This window comes from Bufo bufo, chromosome 2, assembly GCF_905171765.1.
Source record: "Bufo bufo chromosome 2, aBufBuf1.1, whole genome shotgun sequence".
Lineage (NCBI taxonomy): Eukaryota > Metazoa > Chordata > Amphibia > Anura > Bufonidae > Bufo > Bufo bufo.
Genome location: NC_053390.1, coordinates 769,458,629 through 769,481,651, shown reverse-complemented (window position 1 = coordinate 769,481,651; position 23,023 = coordinate 769,458,629). Strand labels below are relative to the sequence as shown.

The following is a 23,023-nucleotide window of genomic DNA, read 5'->3' as shown; positions in this document are numbered from 1 at the left end:
AAATGTAATGTTATAGTGGAGGTTCACTTTAATCAAGTCATTTGTGTTATGTGTGTAGACATGGAAGAACATAAGAGTTGCAGATTTAGAATCCCCTAAACGCGTATTATCCAAATCTTTCAGATCATTACCTTCCCTTACCCACAATGCACGTTATCAGAAGGATGGGTTTGATCATGCATATTCTGATGTGTGCAGCCATCCAGAGATTGTGACTATGATGACATCTCTTGGACATTTACAGTGCGTTGACCTTTGTAGACTTGCTGTAGGACCAAGGTAATAACCACCCCAGGCAGCGAGATGTTACTGAAAGGACACATGGTCAGTATGAACCATGAAGTCACACCCTCCCAATAGCAGCTTACAAGCCTCATAGACTGTGGCATCTACGTCATCGACTCCCCGGGTGACAATGAACACAAGTGGCAGCTAACCAATTCCTGGCATGGCTGAGTTATGTTTAGCTACAATCTCTTGGAAAACATCTCCTAAAGGGGTATTCTAGTTCCAGAACGTTATCCCCTATTCACTGGTAGGACCCCCACCGATCGCGAGAATGAGGGCCCCACACCCCGTGTAGCTTCCCTTGAAATGGATGGAGCGGCTGGTCAGAATGCACACCGCCAGATATAGCAGATCACGGTACTCTGACGTTCCTATAGAAATGACTGGAGCGGCGGTGGGCATTCTGACCAGCCGCTCCATCCATTTCAGAGGCAGGACCCCCACCGATCTAAGTTATCACCTATTCTATGGATTGAGGTACATTTTTGTAACCGGAATCCCCTTTAAGAATTTTTTTTAATCTATTTTCCATGCTGACTCATAGTTTTTTTTTAAAACGCAGGCATGTGACTGAACTCTTCCCAGGTTTTTGTATAAATTGTACATTTTTTTTGCTCAGTGGGACAGGTCACCTGAGCGAGGCAGCCAAGGACCCAAAAGGTTGAAGACCTCTTTTAGGGTACTTTCACACTTGCGTTAAACTTTTCCGGTATTGAGTTCTGTCCTAGGGGCTCAATACCGGAATAAAACTGATCAGTTTTATCCCCGCGCATTCTGAATGGAGAACAATCCGTTCGGTATGCATCAGGATGTCTTCAGTTCAGTCCCTTTTACGGTGTTTGGCCGGAGAAAACGCAGCATGCTGCAGTATTTTCTCCGTCCGAAATTCCGGAACACTTGTCGGATCCGGCATTATTTTCCATTGAAATGCATTAATGCCCAAGTGTTCTGGAAAAACGGATGCTGTCTGCACATGCGCAGACCTTTTAAAAATGTGAAAAAAATAAATACCGTATCCGTTTTTCCAGATTACAACCGGAGAGACGGATCCGGCATTGCAATGCATTTGTGAGACGGATCCGGATCCGTCTGCAAATGGAATCTGTTTGCATACAGATGGAACGGAACTGCCTGCCGGAATCCAACAACGCATGTGTGAAAGTACGCCAAGTTCACCGAGGGAAGGCCCTAAGCTCTCTGAACCTTAGCTTCTCTGCTCTGCTTCCCTGGAGTCTCCTAGCAAGCACTGAGTAGCCAAGGCCTGTCCATGGGCGCTCTTCATATTTTAAAACCCTTAATTCTCCTAGACAAAGCAGCAGGTTGGGGAAAGAAGGGTATGCTCTCAATCAGTTGCGCCATCCGACCATTTTGCGGACACGGCCATGCACAATTAAATATTGACCGTTAAAGTAGTTCAGACTGACCCATAAACATTCAATGAAATAGGGCGATGGACGATAGATCTTTCTCTGAACATTTAAAAAATAAAATAAAATCTTTCTTCCACCCGTTTATCGGACAAAAATTTTGATCATGGCCACCTTCTTTTCAGACAGTGATAATCTGTCTTTGTATAACAAAAACAATCGTTCGCTGATAAAGTTTCACCCAAAGAGCTATCATTTTGGTTTTCTCATCTTTGGACGAATATATCATGGCCACCTTGAGTCTGGCCAATAAGTCTATTGGCGCATCAGATGCATTTCCCAACCACTTTAACGTTTTTAGCATTTTTCAGACATGGAACAAATGTATCCTACAAAGGAAGTCTCAACATTATCCAGTTTATCAAAATTTAACTACCGTTAATAATTTGGTCAAATGGCCTCCAGGATTGGGATCCCATTGACATGAGCTAAAAGGAATGTTTAAACGCCCCCTTGAAGTACTATTGGTTTGCTTAGAGCCAAGAGCAGCTGGTGAGCAAATGTCACCCCCCATGTCTGTTGAAAACACATGCTAATTTGCAGTTCTATATATAAGGACCTAAGTATTTTTTTAAAAAGGTCTTCATCAATATCAGATCGCTTGGGGGTTCTACTCCCAGCAACCTGCCAATCAGCTGTTTGCAGGAGCCACGGCCACCAGAACCAGGTACTATAACCCTTAATGGGCGCAGCGCTGCAGTAACCAGGCTGTGGTGGAGCCCCTACAGACAGGCAATCAGCGGAGGTGCTGGAAATGGGACCCCCACTGATCTGATATTGATGACCTATCACTAAGTCATGGAGACTTCATGTATCAGTCCCTTAGTAAGTCCACCATCTACTACTGTTACTACGGTGTCTGGTCTATTTTCCTCCCGCACACTTGCATATGTATCAGATATTGATGCACAATATAGATTGTTCTTTTTTTTTACTATTTGTTCCATCTTTGGATCTAGATTGTATCCGTATCGGGCTGAAGACGGTACCAATACAGATCAGTGTTGAACACATGCTGCGCAAAAAAAAAAAAAACATATAAAAAGAGTAAATAAAGATAAAAAAATCAATGTAACCTGGCCAAAAATTGCATCTTGAAATTGTAGTAATTTGCAGCTAATGTGATTTTGACTGGACGCCACACTACCTGCCCATGTGAATATACCCTAATACAGTGCATAAAATGCCAATGTTATACCCACAGTATGTCCTCGTCACAAAATCACATTATCCTTGTAATACCAAGAGATGATGACATTGCTCATCCTTGCTACATTTTATCTCCATGTCCTTGGAGCCAGTTCATGGGAAGGACTCCTCTCCTGGTGGTATCATTCATCAGACCACAGAACCACAGTTCCTGATGTCTCGACACTCTGGGGTTGCAATGCCAGTACCTTCTGGGTTATAAATTTAGTAGAACGTGTTTTTCAGACATTAGACACTTGCTAAGGAAGGCATTCTTCTCCTGCAGCTGGTCACTCGATCACAGTGAGCGGAGGGTCAGGTCTGTGAAATTCTAGCCCCATCTGCTTCACTTAAAGCTTCCAGACAAATGGCCGTAATAAAAACTAGTTTCAGGGTGAGATGTGTGCACTGCTTCAGATTCCAACCTCAAATTAAAATCATAGGTCCTTTTAAAGGTCCTCAATTAGCACAGACTAAAAACAGACCTATCTTGTAGTCCAAAGGACAAATGCTGATTATTATTCGGCCCCTTAAAGTTTGGGCAAGAGGCATTTGATTCAAACTGGTGCTGTTCTGACCCCACATCCTAGTGTATAGACACCTGGTAGATGTGGTCATATGGAGTGTCTCAATATGATAGACTCGTAAGATAGTGTAACTACACTTACCGCTTATTGTCTGATCAAATTAACCAAAAGGCGATGGCACATTTACAGACTGAAAACGGATGTCTTACAGAAGTACTTCCAGTAAGTCTCTATACGGGACGGGTCTCTTTAAGAAGATTCAGCACCTTACCTAAGCCACTTCCAAGGCATCCCACCCAGCCAGCCAGAATCCTACTCTGTACCGATGAGAGACTAGAACCCCGAAACAGCTGTCTACGGATGGATATCTGGTCTCTTGTCAAATCACAAGGCTTGTTGGAAAGTCAGGTTTTGATCATAGTGGCGTCCAGTAGGTGGCACTGATGAGATGGTTCTCTTTCTTGGGGGATACCTCTTTGCATATAGGAACACCCCAAAAACCTTGATACACTGTGTCATACATAGTGCATGGCTTAAAAGGTTGGTGCTTCACTTCTGTCTTTAGTGTTCAAGTCATGCAGCTTCCCTTTAGACTTTGTGTAAAGGTGGCAGTCCGCGCCTGCCACCATCTTAACTCCCCCGCCACACACAGCCACCAGTATACTCCTGGTACCTTAGGGTGCGACTGCTGTTGCCTAATTGTTACTCAGCCAGTGGTGACCTTGCCCTGTGAGAAGGTGTCTGAGAATAGAGGTTTTTAGCTTGTCTTGTTCCTGCTGTTTGTGTCTTCTGAGCTCTTGTGCCTGAACTCTGCCTGTTTCCCATGTTGATCCTGTTCCTGCCATCCCGACCACCACCTGTTCTTCATATTAACCCTATTCCGCCTGCACTTACCTATTGCCTGTTTACCAGATAGACAATACTCTGCCTGCCCTGGCCTCAGCTTGTCCACTGACAATCTGTCCCTTTGGTGCTCCGTCCTGGTGTCTCTTGACCTGCCTGCGTCGGCTGTCTCTGAACGGAGACTACTTCAAGAGATAGCTTCATGGTGGTTTCTCTGCATTAAAGTCCAAATCCCTGTACAGGGGTGAAAACCAGGGGAGCAACTTAGATAACGCCCTTAAGTCAGATCCGATCAGCGATACAGTTGGTTCACACCCACTGTCCTTTACGTAGCCCGATGTAGCAAGTGATTGTTGGGAATGAAGAGTTTCTTCCTGACAGTCGTCGGTGAAGATGACTGCTGCATGTAAATGCAGTAATCTCCTCCACTGTATGGGGAGCAATGATCGCTAATCCCATCGCTCGTCCCCATACTAAATATTGTTTGCCAGAAGCAGATGATTTAGGTGTCCACACGAGTGATCCAATCACCCAATGAACATGCGTTTCACATGTTCATCTGGTAATCTGTGCCACCTTTACACAGGCCTTGTTAGCGATAATCTAACCGATCACTTTTAGGGTACTGTGAGTTATGGACAGGTGGATGTCTCCTAGACCTTCTTTCTGTCTATGTCCTTGGAGCTTAATTGGACTGATGGCTACATCTTATGTCATACATACTAGTATTGTGTCTTTGCATATAGATTATAATGTAAGTAATGAGTATTGCACTGGAGCGATGTATCGGGCTGCCTACAAAAAAGTACTGTTGAGAATCGTCTGGCTGCTAGACTTTACAAAGTGCTGTATATGGCGCCTAACCTATATCATCTGCTCAAAACGGTGGAAATTATATATATCCTAGATAAATCGATCGATCAGTAGATGCTGTATGTACAGTATGTGCATATATGGTAGGTTAGGCCTATCCTATGCTTTACCCTTTTGAATTTGCAAACTTTAAAAAAAACAATGCTGCTCATGTTAATGTAATAAAAATGCTTATTCCCAATTTAAAGGGAACACTTAAAGATTTTAAGATGAATGCCTCACTATGACATCACTTATGCGTCCAACATCATTTGCTGATTAATTCCTTAATATATCTGTATAGTATATTAATGATCCAGAGCTAAAACCTAATATACTGGCTACCTTCAGCCACCACTAGAGGGAGCTTACTGCATGCTGTGTTATTGAATTCAGTGTATGCAGTAAGCAGCTGTGCTCCCTCTAGTGGTGGCTACAGATAGGCAGCATGTTATCTTCTCTGTCTGTGCAGGGGATGTGGAGACCTGTGCAGAATTGTGAACTTGTTCCTGTAGACTTAAAAAAAAAATATATATATATATCCTTGAACAAACTTTCTTAAATTGCTAGGATTTGAGTTTATCGTTTTCTACGGTTTAGTGATAACCTAGTTCAGTGCTAATTGGTAAACTGGTCTTGTTTTCTAGCAAATTGACGTGTCATGGATTTCTGTGAAAGTGCATGTTCTTGTAAGATTTTTCTCAGAGCATTTTCTGTGATATAAGATGGCCACTATATCGCCAAAGTAATCCATCATTCAGTCAGGCCGCTCACATCAACCAATCTCCTACCTGTCAGGTTACAACACTCCGGAGGCATTTATTATACTGCTGCAGCCCAACACCATGTTGAAGCTGTGATTTATAGCCCTCTTTGAACTATACAGGTCCCTCCTGATACAATGTAATGAAGCTTCCTGCTAGAATGTAATTAAGGGCTGTAAAACTGGGCGCTGTCAATGCTTTTTCATTATTGGTTCGTTAACCTTTTTAAGAAATGATCTGCAATGTTTTGCTCACCTCAGCATCAAACTGTACAGTGTGCAAAACCGCCATCTATCTGTCTTTGTATAACTATCAGTATATACAATGAACCTCCATCAATCTGCTTTGTGCAACTGTGTCTACATATACAATGTGCTACCATCTATTATCTTGGTACAATTGTATCTGTATCTGCAATGAACCGCCATCTAACTGCTTTGTACAGTTCAGTATATACAATGAATTGCCATCTATTTGCTTTGTGCAACTGTGTTTGCATATACAATGAACGGCCATTTATCTGCCTGGTACAGTTGTAACTGTATATACACTGAACCGCCATCTATCTGCTTGTTACAGTTGTATCTGCATATACAATGAACCGCCATCTCTGCTTTGTACAGTTTTTATCCGTATATACAATGAACCGCCATCTATCTGCTTGGTACAGTTATCTGTATATACAATGAACCACCATCTCTGCTTTGTACAATTTTATCTGTATATACAATAAATCGCCATCTTTCTGCTTTGTACAGTTTTTATCCGTATATACAATGAACCGCCATCTATCTGCTTTGCACAGTTTTTATCCGTATATACAATGAACCGCCATCTATCTGCTTGGTACAGTTGTATCTGCATATACAATGAACCACCATCTCTGCTTGTTACAGTTGTATCTGCATATACACTGAACCGCCATCTATCTGCTTGGTACAGTTGTAACTGTATATACAATGAACCGCCATCTATCTGCTTGGTACAGTTGTATCTTCATATACAATGAACCGCCATCTATCTGCTTGGTACAGTTGTATCTGTATATACAATGAACCGCCATCTATCTGCTTGGTACAGTTGTATTTGCATATACAATGAACCGCCATCTATCTGCTTGGTACAGTTGTATCTGCATATACAATGAACCGCCATCTATCTGCTTGGTACAGTTGTATCTGTATATACAATAAACCGCCATCTATCTGCTTGGTACAGTTGTATCTGCATATACAATGAACCGCCATCTATCTGCTTGGTACAGTTGTATCTGCATATACACTGAACCGCCATATCTGCTTGGTACAGTTGTATCTGCATATACACTGAACCGCCATATCTGCTTGGTACAGTTGTATCTGCATATACACTGAACCGCCATATCTGCTTGGTACAGTTGTATCTGCATATACAATGAACCGCCATATCTGCTTGGTACAGTTGTATCTGCATATACAATAAACCGCCATCTATCTGCTTGGTACAGTTGTATCTGCATATACAATGAACCGCCATCTATCTGCTTGGTACAGTTGTATCTGCATATACACTGAACCGCCATATCTGCTTGGTACAGTTGTATCTGTATATACAATAAACCGCCATCTATCTGCTTGGTACAGTTGTATCTGCATATACAATGAACCGCCATCTCTGCCTTGCACAGTTTTTATCCGTATATACAGTGAACCGCCATCTATCTGCTTTGTACAGTTTCTATCCGTATATACAATGAACCGCCATCTTTCTGCTTTGCACAGTTGAGCAGTAAATACATTATCCTGAGCTTTCAAAGACAATACTAGAATGAGGTTGAAAAGTGACAACCACTGTTCTGAAAGTATCTCAGAAACGTTGTCACTTCATTGACTGGAGAAATACCGTATGTTGGTGCCATACATGATAACTCTTCTCTTTGTTTCCCTCAGGTCGCTCCTCTCTCTTCCCAATAGATGATGGTCTGCTTGATGATGGCCATAATGACCAAGTCGGCGTTCTGAATTCACCCAATTGCTACTCTGGACATCAAAACGGCGAGAGAATTGAACGCTTTTCACGAAAGGTGTTTGTTGGTGGACTTCCCCCTGATATAGATGAAGGTGAGATATGGTGGAGATGTTGAGGGGGTGGTGGGGAGGGGTTGTCACCGTTTTACGCTCCTTTTGTCTACCAATTATTGATTGGTTTTATTATTGGATGTGACAAATACTCTGCTGCTCTATTTCTGTCTCTGCTGGTTTCATGATGCAGTAATTTGGAAATGTTGCTTCTCTCTTCAGACGAGATCACTGCCAGTTTTCGTCGGTTTGGTCCCCTGGTGGTAGATTGGCCCCACAAGGCAGAAAGCAAATCTTACTTTCCACCAAAAGGTAACAAGTTGATTCCCTCCATCTTCATAGATACATTGATCTGCTGTAATGTGTAACACCTAGAACTTACATGAGAAGCTATTTCCGTCCCTCAGCATCCAGATAAGCGCTCAGCCATGATGTCGCAAGGCCACACTGGATGCTGTTAGGGTTGTGTCTATGATGCTAGCTGCTTATGAAAGGGTGGTATCTGCTGTGATATGGCAAAGATATCATGATGGCCCTCACACTGGACTTCGGGAAGTTGCGGGAACAGTTCTACAGTCGTGGCCAAAAGTTTTGAGAATGACACAAATATTAGTTTTCACAAAGTTTGTTGCTAAACTGCTTTTAGATCTTTGTTTCAGTTGTTTCTGTGCTGTAGTGAAATATAATTACACGCACTTCATACGTTTCAAAGGCTTTTATCGACAATTACATGACATTTATGCAAAGAGTCAGTATTTGCAGTGTTGGCCCTTCTTTTTCAGGACCTCTGCAATTCGACTGGGCATGCTCTCAATCAACTTCTGGGCCAATTCCTGACTGATAGCAACCCATTCTTTCATAATCACTTCTTGGAGTTTGTCAGAATTAGTGGGTTTTTGTTTGTCCACCCGCCTCTTGAGGATTGACCACAAGTTCTCAATGGGATTAAGATCTGGGGAGTTTCCAGGCCATGGACCCAAAATGTCAACGTTTTGGTCCCCGAGCCACTTAGTTATCACTTTTGCCTTATGGCACGGTGCTCCATCGTGCTGGAAAATGCATTGTTCTTCACCAAACTGTTGTTGGATTGTTGGAAGAAGTTGCTGTTGGAGGGTGTTTTGGTACCATTCTTTATTCATGGCTGTGTTTTTGGGCAAAATTGTGAGTGAGCCCACTCCCTTGGATGAGAAGCAACCCCACACATGAATGGTCTCAGGATGCTTTACTGTTGGCATGACACAGGACTGATGGTAGCGCTCACCTTTTCTTCTCCGGACAAGCCTTTTTCCAGATGCCCCAAACAATCGGAAAGAGGCTTCATCGGAGAATATTACTTTGCCCCAGTCCTCAGCAGTCCATTCACCATACTTTCTGCAGAAGATCAATCTGTCCCTGATGTTTTTTTTGGAGAGAAGTGGCTTCTTTGCTGCCCTTCTTGACACCAGGCCATCTTCCAAAAGTCTTCGCCTCACTGTGCGTGCAGATGCGCTCACACCTGCCTGCTGCCATTCCTGAGCAAGCTCTGCACTGGTGGCACTCCGATCCCGCAGCTGAATCCTCTTTAGGAGACGATCCTGGCGCTTGCTGGACTTTCTTGGACGCCCTGAAGCCTTCTTAACAAGAATTGAACCTCTTTCCTTGAAGTTCTTGATGATCCTATAAATTGTTGATTGAGGTGCAATCTTAGTAGCCACAATATCCTTGCCTGTGAAGTAGGGCTGCACGATAAATCAAAAAAATAATCGAAGCGCGATAATCGGCAAATGCGATATGGCGATTTGGCCGACCCGAAAATGCTGCGATTATATATGAAGGGGCCCCGCGCACATAACTGGCTTTGTGTGTAAAGTATTTTACTAGTGTGTGAAACAATCTCTCTCCTATTGATAACAGGTCCAGCCTCTGTACTCACTGTCACGATGAATGCACTGCAGCGAACGGCAGCGAGCGGGCCGGCCGGCGCGTGACTAATGTCACTTAGTAACGCTCCTGCTTCCTGAAGTGGGAGGGGCGTTACTAAGTGACGTCAGTCACGCGCCGGCCGGCCAGCTCGCTGTAGTGCATTCATAGTGACAGTGAGTACAGAGGCGGCCATGTTATCAATAGGAGAGAGCTTGTTTTACACACTAGTAAAATACTTTACACACAAAGCCAGTTATGTGCGCAGTTTAGGACACATGAGGGGACACATAGGGCCATGAGGGCGACCAGCATAAGATGCTATATGTCTTATGCTGCCCCCCCTCATGGCCCTATGTGTCATAGCACACATCCCCTATAACTGCGTCCTCCACAGATCCCCCACAACACAGCGTCCTCCACAGATCCCCCACAACACAGCGTCCTCCACAGATCCCCCACAACACAGCGTCCTCCACAGATCCCCCACAACACAGCGTCCTCCACAGATCCCCCACAACACAGCGTCCTCCACAGATCCCCCACAACACAGCGTCCTCCACAGATCCCCCACAACACAGCGTCCTCCACAGATCCCCCACAACACAGCGTCCTCCACAGATCCCCCACAACACAGCGTCCTCCACAGATCCCCCACAACACAGCGTCCTCCACAGATCCCCCACAACACAGCGTCCTCCACAGATCCCCCACAACACAGCGTCCTCCACAGATCCCCCACAACACAGCGTCATCCACAGATCCCCCACAACACAGCGTCATCCACAGATCCCCCACAACACAGCGTCATCCACAGATCCCCCACAACACAGCGTCATCCACAGATCCCCCACAACACAGCGTCATCCACAGATCCCCCACAACACAGCGTCATCCATAGATCCCCCACAACACAGCGTCATCCACAGATCCCCCACAACACAGCGTCATCCACAGATCCCCCACAACACAGCGTCATCCACAGATCCCCCACAACACAGCGTTATCCACAGATTCCCCACAACAGTGCCATCCACAGATCCCCCATAACTGTCATACCCAGCCGCGTCAGCGGCTCATATGGGAAAATCCAAGCAAATAGACCTCTAGCACAATTCCCTTAAAATATTGCATCGCATATCGTTATCGCAATTTTTAGGGCCCTAATCGCAATCGCACAAAATTCCCATATCGTGCAGCCCTACTGTGAAGCCATTTTAATGCAACGCAATGATAGCTGCACGCGTTTCTTTGCAGGTCACCATGGTTAACAATGGAAGAACAAGCATCACCCTCCTTTTAACATGTCAAGTCTGCCATTTTAACCCAATCAGCCTGACATAATGATCTCCAGCCTTGTGCTCGTCAACATTCTCACCTTAGTTAACAAGACAATTACTGAAATGATCTCAGCAGGTCCTTTAATGACAGCCATGAAATGCAGTGGAAAGGTTTTTTTGGGATTAAGTTAATTTTTAATGGCAAAGAAGGACTATGCAATTCATCTGATCACTCTTCATAACATTCTGGAGTATATGCAAATTGCTATTATAAAAACTTAAGCAGCAACTTTTCCAATTTCCAATATTTATGTAATTCTCAAAACTTTTGGCCACAACTGTACACTGAATCTCTACCTCCTATAGGAGATACGGAAATAATTCAGCGCGGCCCATTCACATAAGATGGGTATTTCGATCTCAGCCACAAATGGTTCAGTTGGGAGCATCTCTATAAGTAGCAGGACCTGCACTGATCTGCTAGACACCAGGGTTTACTTTAGAGAAAGCGGTTTCCGACTGGAAAAGTCCTTTATAAGGTGCCCATAGTACAGTATTTCAGCTGGTGATATTGCGTCCACTCAGTGGCCTAAGCTCCCACCTATGACACCACTCGAAGTTGAGCACCATATGCTAATTAGGACATCTAACTGCCTGATTAGTCAAGAGGCATCACATGTGTGCAGAGAGGAGTGGTGCCCCGTGGCCCGTCAGCCAGTTAGCATATGGCGCATGATCTTGACTGGCACTTATAAAAGGAGGTGCCTGGTTGGAGCACTCTTTTAGTCACATGACTGAGCCACTTATGGATATTGCCGATTAAAGACATTTTCCATGACTGTAATATCGATGGCCGATCTGATTGGTAAGGTCATCGGTATCTGATCAGTGGAGGTCCAGCTCCTAGCACCTGCAGTAGATAGATGAAGGACGCACCGCAATCCCCTTCGGCATTTCATTTCATATCATTTAGTTGTGGCTGTGCCTGGTACTGCGCAACATCACAGTCTCGAAAGCTGCAGTACCAGATAGGGCTGTTTCACACGAGCGGATGCCGTGCGTGTCATCCGCTGCGTGAAAGAGAGACGCACTCCGGACAGCAGAGACACGGAGCATTAACATGATTGATAACGCTCCGTGCCTCTCTGTGATCTTTTTACTGCAAAACCACAGTGACAACTTTATCTCACTGTGATTTTGTAGTAAAAAGATCAGAGAGGCACCGAGCATTATCAGTCATGTTACTGCTCCGCGTCTTTTCTGTCCAGAGCGTGGCTTGGCTCTCATTCACTCTGCGGATGACACGCACGGGATCCGCTCGTGTGAAAGAGCCCATACAGCCACTACCCAATGAAAGGCGCTGTGCCTAATAAACAATGAAGTGGATGCCATCTACTGCGAGGAATCAGTCCTCCACTGATCAGATATTGACGGCCTATCCTACAGATATCTGTCAGTGGGTACCTACTTCTTGTAGTAAGTATACTTTATTTGCCAAGGATTATGCTAGTTACTTGTCATCACGAGTCTCTTCTTACAAATTCAAGTGGTCGTATATTTCTGACGCCTCCATCTAAAACGCTTCCTATACCAGAATGGTTAATGATGTCATCAGCCAGCATCTTAGTAAAGATGATGTCATTTCTGTGGACACAGCTTCTTATTACTTCAAGTCTTCTGGCCTAAAAGGATGTTTGGGTTTTCTAAAGGCAAATACTTGATCGGGAGGAGAGCCTTACCCGGAGCCAGGTCATGCTCACAAAGCCATTGTCTCTGGTTTCAAGCTGGTGTTTTGCATCCAGGGGCCTTCTCCTGCTGGCGCAGTTGTGTGACTATTTGACTAATCCCCGGCCGCCCGGAGGTGACTGACTTGCGGCTTATTTTAGCCATTTCAGTTTATAAATAACAGATCCCTGTGGCCTTTGGAGGCTAGGGGACAGCTGCCGGATCTGCCTCAGGATCTCATTCACAGCCATGGCCTGAATTTACAATACAAAGACAGCTCAGCTACAGCTATTGTTCTCAGCCATGTCTCCTGTGTGGTGGATGTGGTAATTATGGGCACTGTCAATACAAATTATATGGTAGAAAATATTAGATGGACGGACAGACCACCTTACTGCGGTAGGTGAGGGCCTCATGCCGACAGTCACAGACACTTCCTGCAGCCACCGCTAGGTGGAGCTCATTACCTAGAGCATTTTACACCATGGAGTCATGTTGTAGCTGTGTAAATCCATCTGCTGTGAGCTCTCCCTAGTGGTGGCTTTAGGTACCAGCGTTTTAACTTCTTATTTGTACTGTGCCATGTTGTCAAGGCAAGCAGGGGATTTGGAGCATTAGTACTCGGAAGGGTGTTTATGGTGACTTTATAAATATATATTGTGTGTGTATATAATCTATATATATATATACATTTTTTAAAAGCTACATTTTGTTACTTGTAAATGCAATACATAAAAGTGCATTATACACTATAAAACTGAAATATCTCATGTTTGTAATATGTTACCTGTGGTTGCTATTTTCTCAATATATATGTTTTATGTGTTTTTGCTGCAGGATATGCATTTCTTCTTTTTCAAGAAGAAAGCTCAGTTCAAGCTCTCATTGAAGCCTGCATCGAAGAAGATTCCAAACTTTATCTGTGCGTTTCTAGCCCCACCATCAAGGACAAGCCAGTAAGTACACAATGATATTCTCCAGGCACTGGATGGAACATATCACACATCGAATTACCCAGGGGACCTGGATAAAACAAATCCCCAGAAAGCTTAGTGCTCAGTATTGATGGATCGTATTCGCACATTGGCCGTCTCCTTCTTGTTTGTTGGTTTGATTACCACAAATGGTTGTCAGAGGATGGGGAATGTAACGGTTATATCTACAAGGGTTGGTGCTAGCAGAGTTTATACTAGGACATTTATGATGTATCTACAGAATGTCTGTACTGGTAATACCCCTTTAAAGGGAGTCTGTCATCAAAGTTTCACCTTTTTAACCCTTCCCATAGCTTTCTAGCAGCCTTACAGTTAATAAAAACGTTACCTTTATGAGCAATCCTGGACTTATAAAACCTGCAAAAAACATCTTAGTAGCATATGCAAATGAGGGCTCGCAAGTGCCCAGGGGCGGCGTTACCCTCGTAGGTGCCCAGCTAGCTCAGCCTTATCGTCGCTTTCCCCCACCCATCCTTTCCCTCTGCCCGCCCATCCTTTCCCTCTGATGGCCATTCCTTGTACGGCATCACAGTAATTAATGCGCATGCGCCGATGGACCGCCTCCTTTGTGGTGTTTTCGCGCCGTTAGCCAGCACATGCGTATTAATTACTGTGATGCCGTACAAGGAATGGGCATCGCAGTGCGCATGCGCCGGCCGACGGACTGAGTGCGCAGGCGCGGGATCTCGGCGAAACAAGAAGTAAGTAGCTGGGCGGGCAGAGGGAAAGAATGGGCAGGGGGAAGCGATGATAAGGCAGAGCTAGCTGGGCACCTACGAGGGTAACGCCGCCCCTGGGCACTTGCGAGCCCTCATTTGCATATGCTACTAAGTTGTTTTTTGCCGGACTCCAGGATTGCTCATAAAGGTAACGTTTTTATTAACTGTAAGGCTGCTAGAAAGCTATGGGAAGGGTTAAAAAGGTGAAACTTTGATGACAGACTCCCTTTAAGGCAATGCATACATTGTGCAGCTATCTTAGGTTAATATATGCATTGTTTGACTATATAAAGTCAATATATACATTGGAGGAGATGTATTAAAACTGGTGTAAAGGAAAACTGGCTTAGCTGCCCCTAGCAACTAATCAGAATCCACCTTTCTTTTTTCAGAGCTCCTTTGAAAAATGAGAGCTGGAATCTGATTGGTTGCTGTGGGCAGCTAAGCCTGGTTTCCTTTACACCAGTTTTGATAAATCTGCCCCATTGTGTAAGTTTTTTAAAGGGGTTGTCCAAGAGTTCAAAACTGCAAAAACACCCACACCTCTTTTGTTCTTCACATATGTGCCACCTGCCATGTTTGTTCTCAGGCTGCCAATCCCTTCCCTTGGGGGTCATGCGCCATACTTACCAGGGTCAACACTCAGCACTGGCAGCGTGCAAACAAAGGCGGACAACCCCTTTTTAACATTATTCACACAAAATCTCATAGACCCAGAGAAAGCAGTGAGAAGTCCCAGCTTATGTATGTTTGTCCAGGGTTACAGGTTTAGTAAGTAATTTTATCATTTCTGTAAAAAGGTTCAGATTCGCCCCTGGAATTTAAGTGACAGCGACTTTGTGATGGATGGGTCCCAGCCGCTTGATCCCCGGAAAACAATATTTGTAGGAGGAGTCCCCAGACCACTGCGAGCAGGTAAAATGTTATCAATATGGCTTTTTCCATGCCATGGTCTCCATCCTTTGCTTTTCCAGTGGTTTAAAAGCTCCCGACGGCTGTCCATGCATGCTGGGAGTTGTCACTGCAGAGGCTGATGGGCTGCATGTTGTAGACCACCTGCATATCTTAAAGGGATTATCCTGTAAATGAGGATGAGGACTTATCCTCAGGATAGGTCATCACTATCACATCAGCGGGGGTCCAAGTTTTGGCACCCCTGCTTATATTCAGCTCTTGCAGGGAGCTGCTGCACCCATCGAAGCTCTGATGAGCGATGCAGGTTCCCGGCATCTTTCCAAGGACAGCACCGTACATCGTATAGTGGCAGTGCTTGGTATTGCAGCTCAGCCCCCATTTACTTGAATAGGGCTGAGCTGCAACTAGGCCATGTGACTGATATATGGTGACGTCACATGGCCTAGGAAGATTGGCAGGGGTCTGGGGTGTGGCACCCCCTGCAGATCTGATACTGATGACCTATCCTGAGAATATCTTAAATATAAATATCTTTTCCTGGATAACCCCTTTAAGATGATAAACTTTTCGGTATGGTTAGTGACTCCACTGGGATACAATGGTTTAACGGTGCATTTTAGTCCAGAAACGTGTTCGGCATAACAGTTTTTTCTGTTTGTATGAGAGAGAGAACCCTATTTCCATGGCGCTCATCAGTCTGGAAAGAAGGGCTGAGTTATGGTAGCAATTTCTATATTCATGATCTGTCTGCTTCCACCCACTCACTCTCTAAACATAGACATTATACAGTGTGACTTGGAGCGCAGCTATTAATATGTTAAATTCTGTTGTAAAAGTATTTTTTTTTTACGCTTTTATACATTTACCAGACAGGAGGCAGGTTTATAAAACATAAAAAAACTCATTCTACTAAAGGTGTTCCCTCTGTTCCAGTACACCAGGACCGCCCCTTTAAAGGGGTTATCCAGGAATGGACAATAATGACCTAGCCCCATCATTATCACATTGGTGGAGAAATAAGTCCTGCTACCCCTGCCGCTCAGATGTTTGAAGGAGCTGTGGAGCTCCAGTAATCGCTTTGGCCACCTGGCAGCTTATCAAGCACAGCGCCATACTAGGCCATGTGGCTTAGGGCTCATCCGGACGACCGCATATTTGTGTCCGCATCCATTCCGCAATTTTGCGGAACAGATGCGGACCTATTCATTTCAATAGGGCTCCAAAAGATGGCCGTGCCATTTCCCAAAAACGGAACACACACGGCAGGTATCTGTGTTTTGTGGATCCGCAAACTAGATCTGGTCGTCTGAATGATCCCTTAGGATGAGACTGCGGTGCACACAGAGTGCCCGGCCATTTCTAACAGCTGATCGGGTGTGAGACCCCGCAGATCTGATACTAGGGATAGGTGATCAATATCGCCTTTAAGACAAAAAAGGTCAGTCACCCTATTAAGGATCTCAATCTCCACATCTCTTTGTCAGAGAGAATATACAGAGAGCGTCCCTCCTTCTAGAATACCAGTCCAGTCCTTATATTGCATAGATTTCACTAAGAACTGTGTAATACTTCATTTTACCATTGGTGGTGCTGCAGTGGAATTGAACACTCGATGCCAAGTTCCCCACAGATGACAGCTTTGGGGTACCCTGTCTTCAGTTTGATTGGGGAAACCTTTTAATAAAAAAGGAATTGTTCAAAGCATTATGGGAAATATGGAATCCAGAAAGGGTACTTACTGTATCAGCATTTAAATCGGCAAAATTGGGACATGTAAGCCCCACCCCTAGGAATAATGCTAAAACGGGCCCTTTTGGGAGAATTTTTAATTTTTTTTTATAGTCCAGTTGATGGAATTGTTCCAGCAAAATCAGGACTGTCGGCAGAAGAGAGAGAGTCACTTTCAGTTCAGGCTATTAATCAGTTTATTCTCTTTCCTATAGTGGAACTGGCTATGATTATGGATCGTCTCTACGGGGGAGTTTGCTATGCCGGAATTGATACCGATCCAGAATTGAAGTATCCGAAAGGTGCCGGACGTGTTGCATTCTCCAATCAACAGAGCTACATCGCAGCCATCAGTGCTCGATTTGTGCAACTTCAGCATGGCGATATTGATAAAAGGGTTAGTGCTTGATTGTTAACCTGCATTTAGTCATGTCATAGATCCAGGGTTATCGACCCTTCTACCTTTACAGTCTGTGAACAGTTAGTTATTAGTGGTCACTGCCACGGAAATTAAATTTTACATGGTGACTATTCAGATAAATGGTTGTCTGTGTAATACTCGGACGGTTCATGTACTGCAGGGCAGATTTCTTTTAGATCTCTACTAAAGGAGTTGTCCTAGGTTAGAAAAACATGTTTTTCCTAGAATGGCGTTCACAGCTTATGTTTCCTTGGCCCTTAAAATATGTAAAGACATTTTAACATAGCTGAGAGAATAAGGGTTTACTTGCTGCTGCCACACTCCTCTAACATCTAACTACCACAGTTGCCCTTTGTCCTACTTAGTGTCCAGCCCATTTCCGGTGTAAATGCTGCTGTCAGTGAGCCCATGTCCGGTGTAAATGCTGCTGTCAGTGAGCCCATGTCCGGTGTAAATGCTGCTGTCAGTGAGCCCATGTCCGGTGTAAATGCTGCTGTCAGTGAGCCCATGTCCGGTGTAAATGCTGCTGTCAGTGAGCCCATGTCCGGTGTAAATGTTGCTGTCAGTGAGCCCATGTCCGGTGTAAATGCTGCTGTCAGTGAGCCCATGTCCGGTGTAAATGCTGCTGTCAGTGAGCCCATGTCCAGTGTAAATGTTGCTGTCAGTGAGCCCATGTCCAGTGTATATGCTGCTGTCAGTGAGCCCATGTCCAGTGTATATGCTGCTGTCAGTGAGCCCATGTCCGGTGTAAATGCTGCTGTCAGTGAGCCCATGTCCGGTGTAAATGCTGCTGTCAGTGAGCCCATGTCCGGTGTAAATGCTGCTGTCAGTGAGCCCATGTCCAGTGTAAATGTTGCTGTCAGTGAGCCCATGTCCAGTGTATATGCTGCTGTCAGTGAGCCCATGTCCGGTGTATATGCTGCTGTCAGTGAGCCCATGTCCGGTGTAAATGCTGCTGTCAGTGAGCCCATGTCCGGTGTAAATGCTGCTGTCAGTGAGCCCATGTCCGGTGTAAATGCTGCTGTCAGTGAGCCCATGTCCGGTGTAAATGCTGCTGTCAGTGAGCCCATGTCCGGTGTAAATGCTGCTGTCAGTGAGCCCATGTCCGGTGTAAATGCTGCTGTCAGTGAGCCCATGTCCAGTGTAAATGTTGCTGTCAGTGAGCCCATGTCCGGTGTATATGCTGCTGTCAGTGAGGCCATGTCCAGTGTAAATGCTGCTGTCAGTGAGGCCATGTCCAGTGTATATGCTGCTGTCAGTCAGTCCATAGTCTACTGTAAATGCTGCGGTCAATCAGTCTATAGTTTAGTGTAAATGCTGCGGTCAGTCAGGATTCTGTGGGGTAGGGAGGCACAATGCGGCAGGGCTATATTTGGCGGATTTAGGGTCAGGGGAACTGAAAGTGGGACAAGTAACGAGGGCAGTGCAGAGGACTGACTTTATTGAGGGGGTGGGGTGTCTCTGTGGGTGAGGGGGAGATGTGTGCTGGGCGAGAGGGGAACATAAAGGGTCCGGTCTCATTGGGGGAAGGGGACAGAAAAGGGCATTGGAAAACTAAGCCTACCAGGGGCTCTATGGGGATAGGGGACAGAGGGAAGAAGCCAGTGGAAAGGGAGGGGGGGGGGGGGGGGGAGACACAGTGGGTGTCAGTGGCTTTTGAAAGGGGACACAAGTGCACATAGAAAAACATAATTCCACTGAATTTGCTCCCTGTACTTAAACCAGACAGCAGCTTCAGGGAACCCTGACCTCTCTTACACAGTCACTCACCAAATAAGTGCATAGGAGGCCCACATGAATCCACTTCTGGTTGTAGGGAGGGATGAAGGACTGCTGCACATTCCCCTTCTCCTCCATCTCTTTTTACTTCAGAGCCCCATGGACATGCAGGTCTCCTCTCCTGTGAGGAGGTAGCATTGCTGTGTAGTGCTGCCACCTACTGGCCGCCGCTGCAGTTTTCTCTCCTCCATAATAGGAAAGGTGACTACAGCGCTGTACTTCTCTTCACTCCAGCCCCCATACAGTGCTAGGAGTGAGCAGACTGCAGGTACAGCAGCTGTTCTCTCCTATTTGGGTCATAGTACAGCCTCCACTGTGATATCTGCAGGTTCGGAAAGAGCATCTCTCCAAAGCTGCAGATCTGGTGGTGGAGGCCTCGGGCCGCATGTCCTGGGTGCCATCCCTTTAATCCAGCCCTGAATGGAGAAGAACTGTTGGTTTTGGACCATTGAATAAAGTCCGAATTATGTCCATCTTCTGATTACAGGTGGAGGTGAAGCCATACGTCTTGGATGACCAGATGTGCGATGAATGCCAGGGAGCCCGTTGCAGTGGAAAATTTGCTCCGTTTTTTTGTGCCAATGTCACATGCCTGCAGTATTACTGTGAGTTTTGTTGGGCGAACATCCACTCTCGCGCCGGGCGGGAATTCCATAAGCCACTGGTGAAGGAAGGAGCCGACCGGCCTCGTCAGATCCACTTCCGCTGGAACTAGACATCGCTTGTCTACCACTCACTGAGAGAAGGGTGCATGCGGCTTACTGTGTTTAAAGATACTGACCTGCAGAAGAAATAAGTGCATTCTTCTGCTTCTCACCCCAGTCCTCTACACGTGCATCTGTATCAGCAGCCAAAACACTAAAAGCCTCTTGTTTTTTCACCAAAACCCCACATCTCAGGCTTACTAATTCTTTGTGATATATTTTCATGTTCTTTTTTTTTTTTTTTTATATATATTTTTTTCCAAGTTCTTTTTATATGTAATGCTGAAATTAGATATGGGAATGTTCTGCATAGGGGCAACACAGTCTGCTGCTATATAAATATATATATCTATATAGATGAAGTGTGCACTTATTTCTAGACATGGATTTTTAACTTAAAAATCAGCCCCAGTTATTTACCAAAGGTAGCAATTAATAGTGAAAAAAAACAAAAAATGGAAAATGTCTGCTACTAAAAGATTATTTTTATCGTTGATATTTTAAGTGTGTATGTAAATTTAAAGAAAATATAGGGTTGATTTTTTTTGCTCTCCATTTTGACTTGCAAGAAATAATACCTCAGATAATCTGATTTTTATTAGCTATTTTTAATCATAAGCTGTATTAGCTTTGCTGCTACATAGGTGTTGTGTGTAATGCCACCTATTTATACAGGATTGAAACGTTTTCAAAATCTGCATTGCAGAAAATAAAAAAGGCAGGCAGCACAATATGGCCGAAACTGCCATAGTTTTAGAAATGTGAAATATGCATGTTTACCTACCTGTCTACACCATATGCATGCACTGGAACTATTAACTAACCACAAATACGGTATTGCAGATATAGAAGAAAAAAAAAATTATAAAAAAATAAAATAAAAAGCTCTTTTGAAACTAGGTACAGTAGCATGAGCAAAATGACAAAATTTTGTAAGAAAAAAAAAAGCATACTTGCATGAATTGTGACTCAAGTAAAACAGATGTCCTTAAATGTGTACAATATAAAAAAAAAAATGTTTTAGAATAGTAAGTGCAGCCATTTTGTGTCCTGGTCAGTAGTGGACATCAATTTACAAGGATTGGGTGTAATATTGTAATCCCCGTGCAATAGTCGTGGTGTGTGATTCTGATTCTTGTGACGTGAAGTAGCATAGAGGGAAAAAAAAAACTGGAAAAATTTGAAATTTTATTCAAAAATTAGTTTTCTCTGCCCAATTAAAAAAAAAAATAATTCACGGATTTTAAAACTTTCTTTTATCTCAAAAACATAAAAGACCAAAGATGGCCAGCACACTTGTAATCAGCCACCAAATGTATAACCCACGAGCTACGTATTGACGCCTACTAGTTAGAAATAATATGACTATTAATAATAGAAAATGAATGCTTGACGCTTTAGATGAAATAAGTCAAAATGGAGATGGTATATCGCCGACGGCTAGTTGCATAACAATGCCCCTTCTACCTTCAAGACAACAGTGACGCGTGGCTAAAGTTGAATTTTGTAATTGATTCCCCAGTACACTTTTTTTTTATATATATTTTATTAAGGCTGCTATTTTTTTCTATTATTTTTCATAAAAATATATCTATTTATTTAAAAGGAAATAAATTTTGGCTAGGAAAAAAATATTTACAATATTTTAAATTGGGCCACGGGGTAATGCAACTAGCCCAAATTTTTTTTTTTTAAATCAGTACAAAAAGGCAATTTATATTTAATCCACAAAATATAAATTTTAGCACAGAATTGAAAAGGAAAAAAAAAATATTGGATTTTCCTGGTAAAATCCATGGGACAATCTTCTGTGTACGAAAAAAAAAATTGTGTTCCTACCGGTTGTCGACAGCGTGCTTTTTTTGTACTGTACAACATGTGACTTGTCTCACTTTGCTGTTATGTGGTTGTAGTTCACGTTTTAAATGTTTGAAAATTGTTGCTGTTCCGAAGAGTACTTCTCTCTAATTTATTTATGTACCCTTAATCGTAACTTAATATGATCTGTCCTGTTCCCCGGGTCTTCAACTCTTAATAGTATTTAATCAATCTTCACCCTTCTTTCCGCCTATACCCCCCTCAAACAATCCCAGTTTTTTTATTATGCACTATATTTTATATTTCTGAAAGAAACCTTTGACAGTCGGCTGTTTTTGGAACACGCTTGTTTTAATTCACATCTCTTTTTTGCAATACCTCGATTATTTGCTTTTACAAGGAGGGGAAAAAAAAAGTTTCCATCAATCTTAATGAATTAAAATTTTTAGAGAGGTGAAAACGCAAAAATAAAGTTGAAACTGTCGGGAAATTTTTTATTTTTAATTTTTTTTTAGCCAAATATTTGAAAATTTAAATTCCTCAAAATGAAAATTAAAGGGAAAGATTGGCAAGAAAAGTCCTTTATATTATACGTCATTTCACTTCTGTGTGAGGCGGCCCTTGCTGCTTCTAGTTCCAATCCTGCTTTTTGTGTGTGTGTGTACTTATGTGTAGTAAATTCTTATTTTCTAATTGTTGAACACTGTATTGGATTTTTTATAAATCATATTTATTTTACTATTTTTGTAGAAGAATGCTAGTTGATTTTGATTGTATTTTTATATTTTTAAAGCTTCTCTTTTGTTTCCCCAATGTGCATATTGCTGCCCAAGTGTATGACTATGGAGGGAAAAAAAAAACTTTAAAATCCACACTTTTTGTTAAGAAGGAAACATTTAGCATTTATATATTTGTGTATGGACAACACTTGATATTGTATCCCTGTTGCATCTGGCTGCACAAAGCCTCTCCTCAAAGATGCTAGAAAACTTGAATATAACACATTTTGGAAGGCTGACTAACCTCGATTCTGTGTTGTGATGTGCAATACTGTTTCTAATATTTGTATAAAAACAGTGTAAACCTTTTTAATG

At 43.5% G+C, this 23,023-nt stretch overlaps 1 protein-coding gene across 6 annotated transcripts in view; it reads left to right on the top strand.

The window, feature by feature from the left end:
- CPEB2 (cytoplasmic polyadenylation element binding protein 2) overlaps window positions 1-22,455 on the top strand; it is an 85,550-nt gene extending 63,095 nt beyond the window's left edge. For all 6 annotated transcript variants that reach the window (XM_040419089.1, XM_040419088.1, XM_040419093.1 and 3 more), the window contains 6 exons: window positions 7,818-7,988; window positions 8,169-8,258; window positions 13,688-13,806; window positions 15,365-15,479; window positions 17,423-17,604; window positions 19,895-22,455. In XM_040419089.1, the coding sequence (XP_040275023.1) occupies window positions 7,818-7,988; window positions 8,169-8,258; window positions 13,688-13,806; window positions 15,365-15,479; window positions 17,423-17,604; window positions 19,895-20,122 (905 nt within the window). In that variant the 3' untranslated portion in view covers window positions 20,123-22,455. The remainder of the gene's footprint in view (window positions 1-7,817; window positions 7,989-8,168; window positions 8,259-13,687; window positions 13,807-15,364; window positions 15,480-17,422; window positions 17,605-19,894) is intronic.
- The last annotated feature ends 568 nt before the right edge of the window (window positions 22,456-23,023 follow it).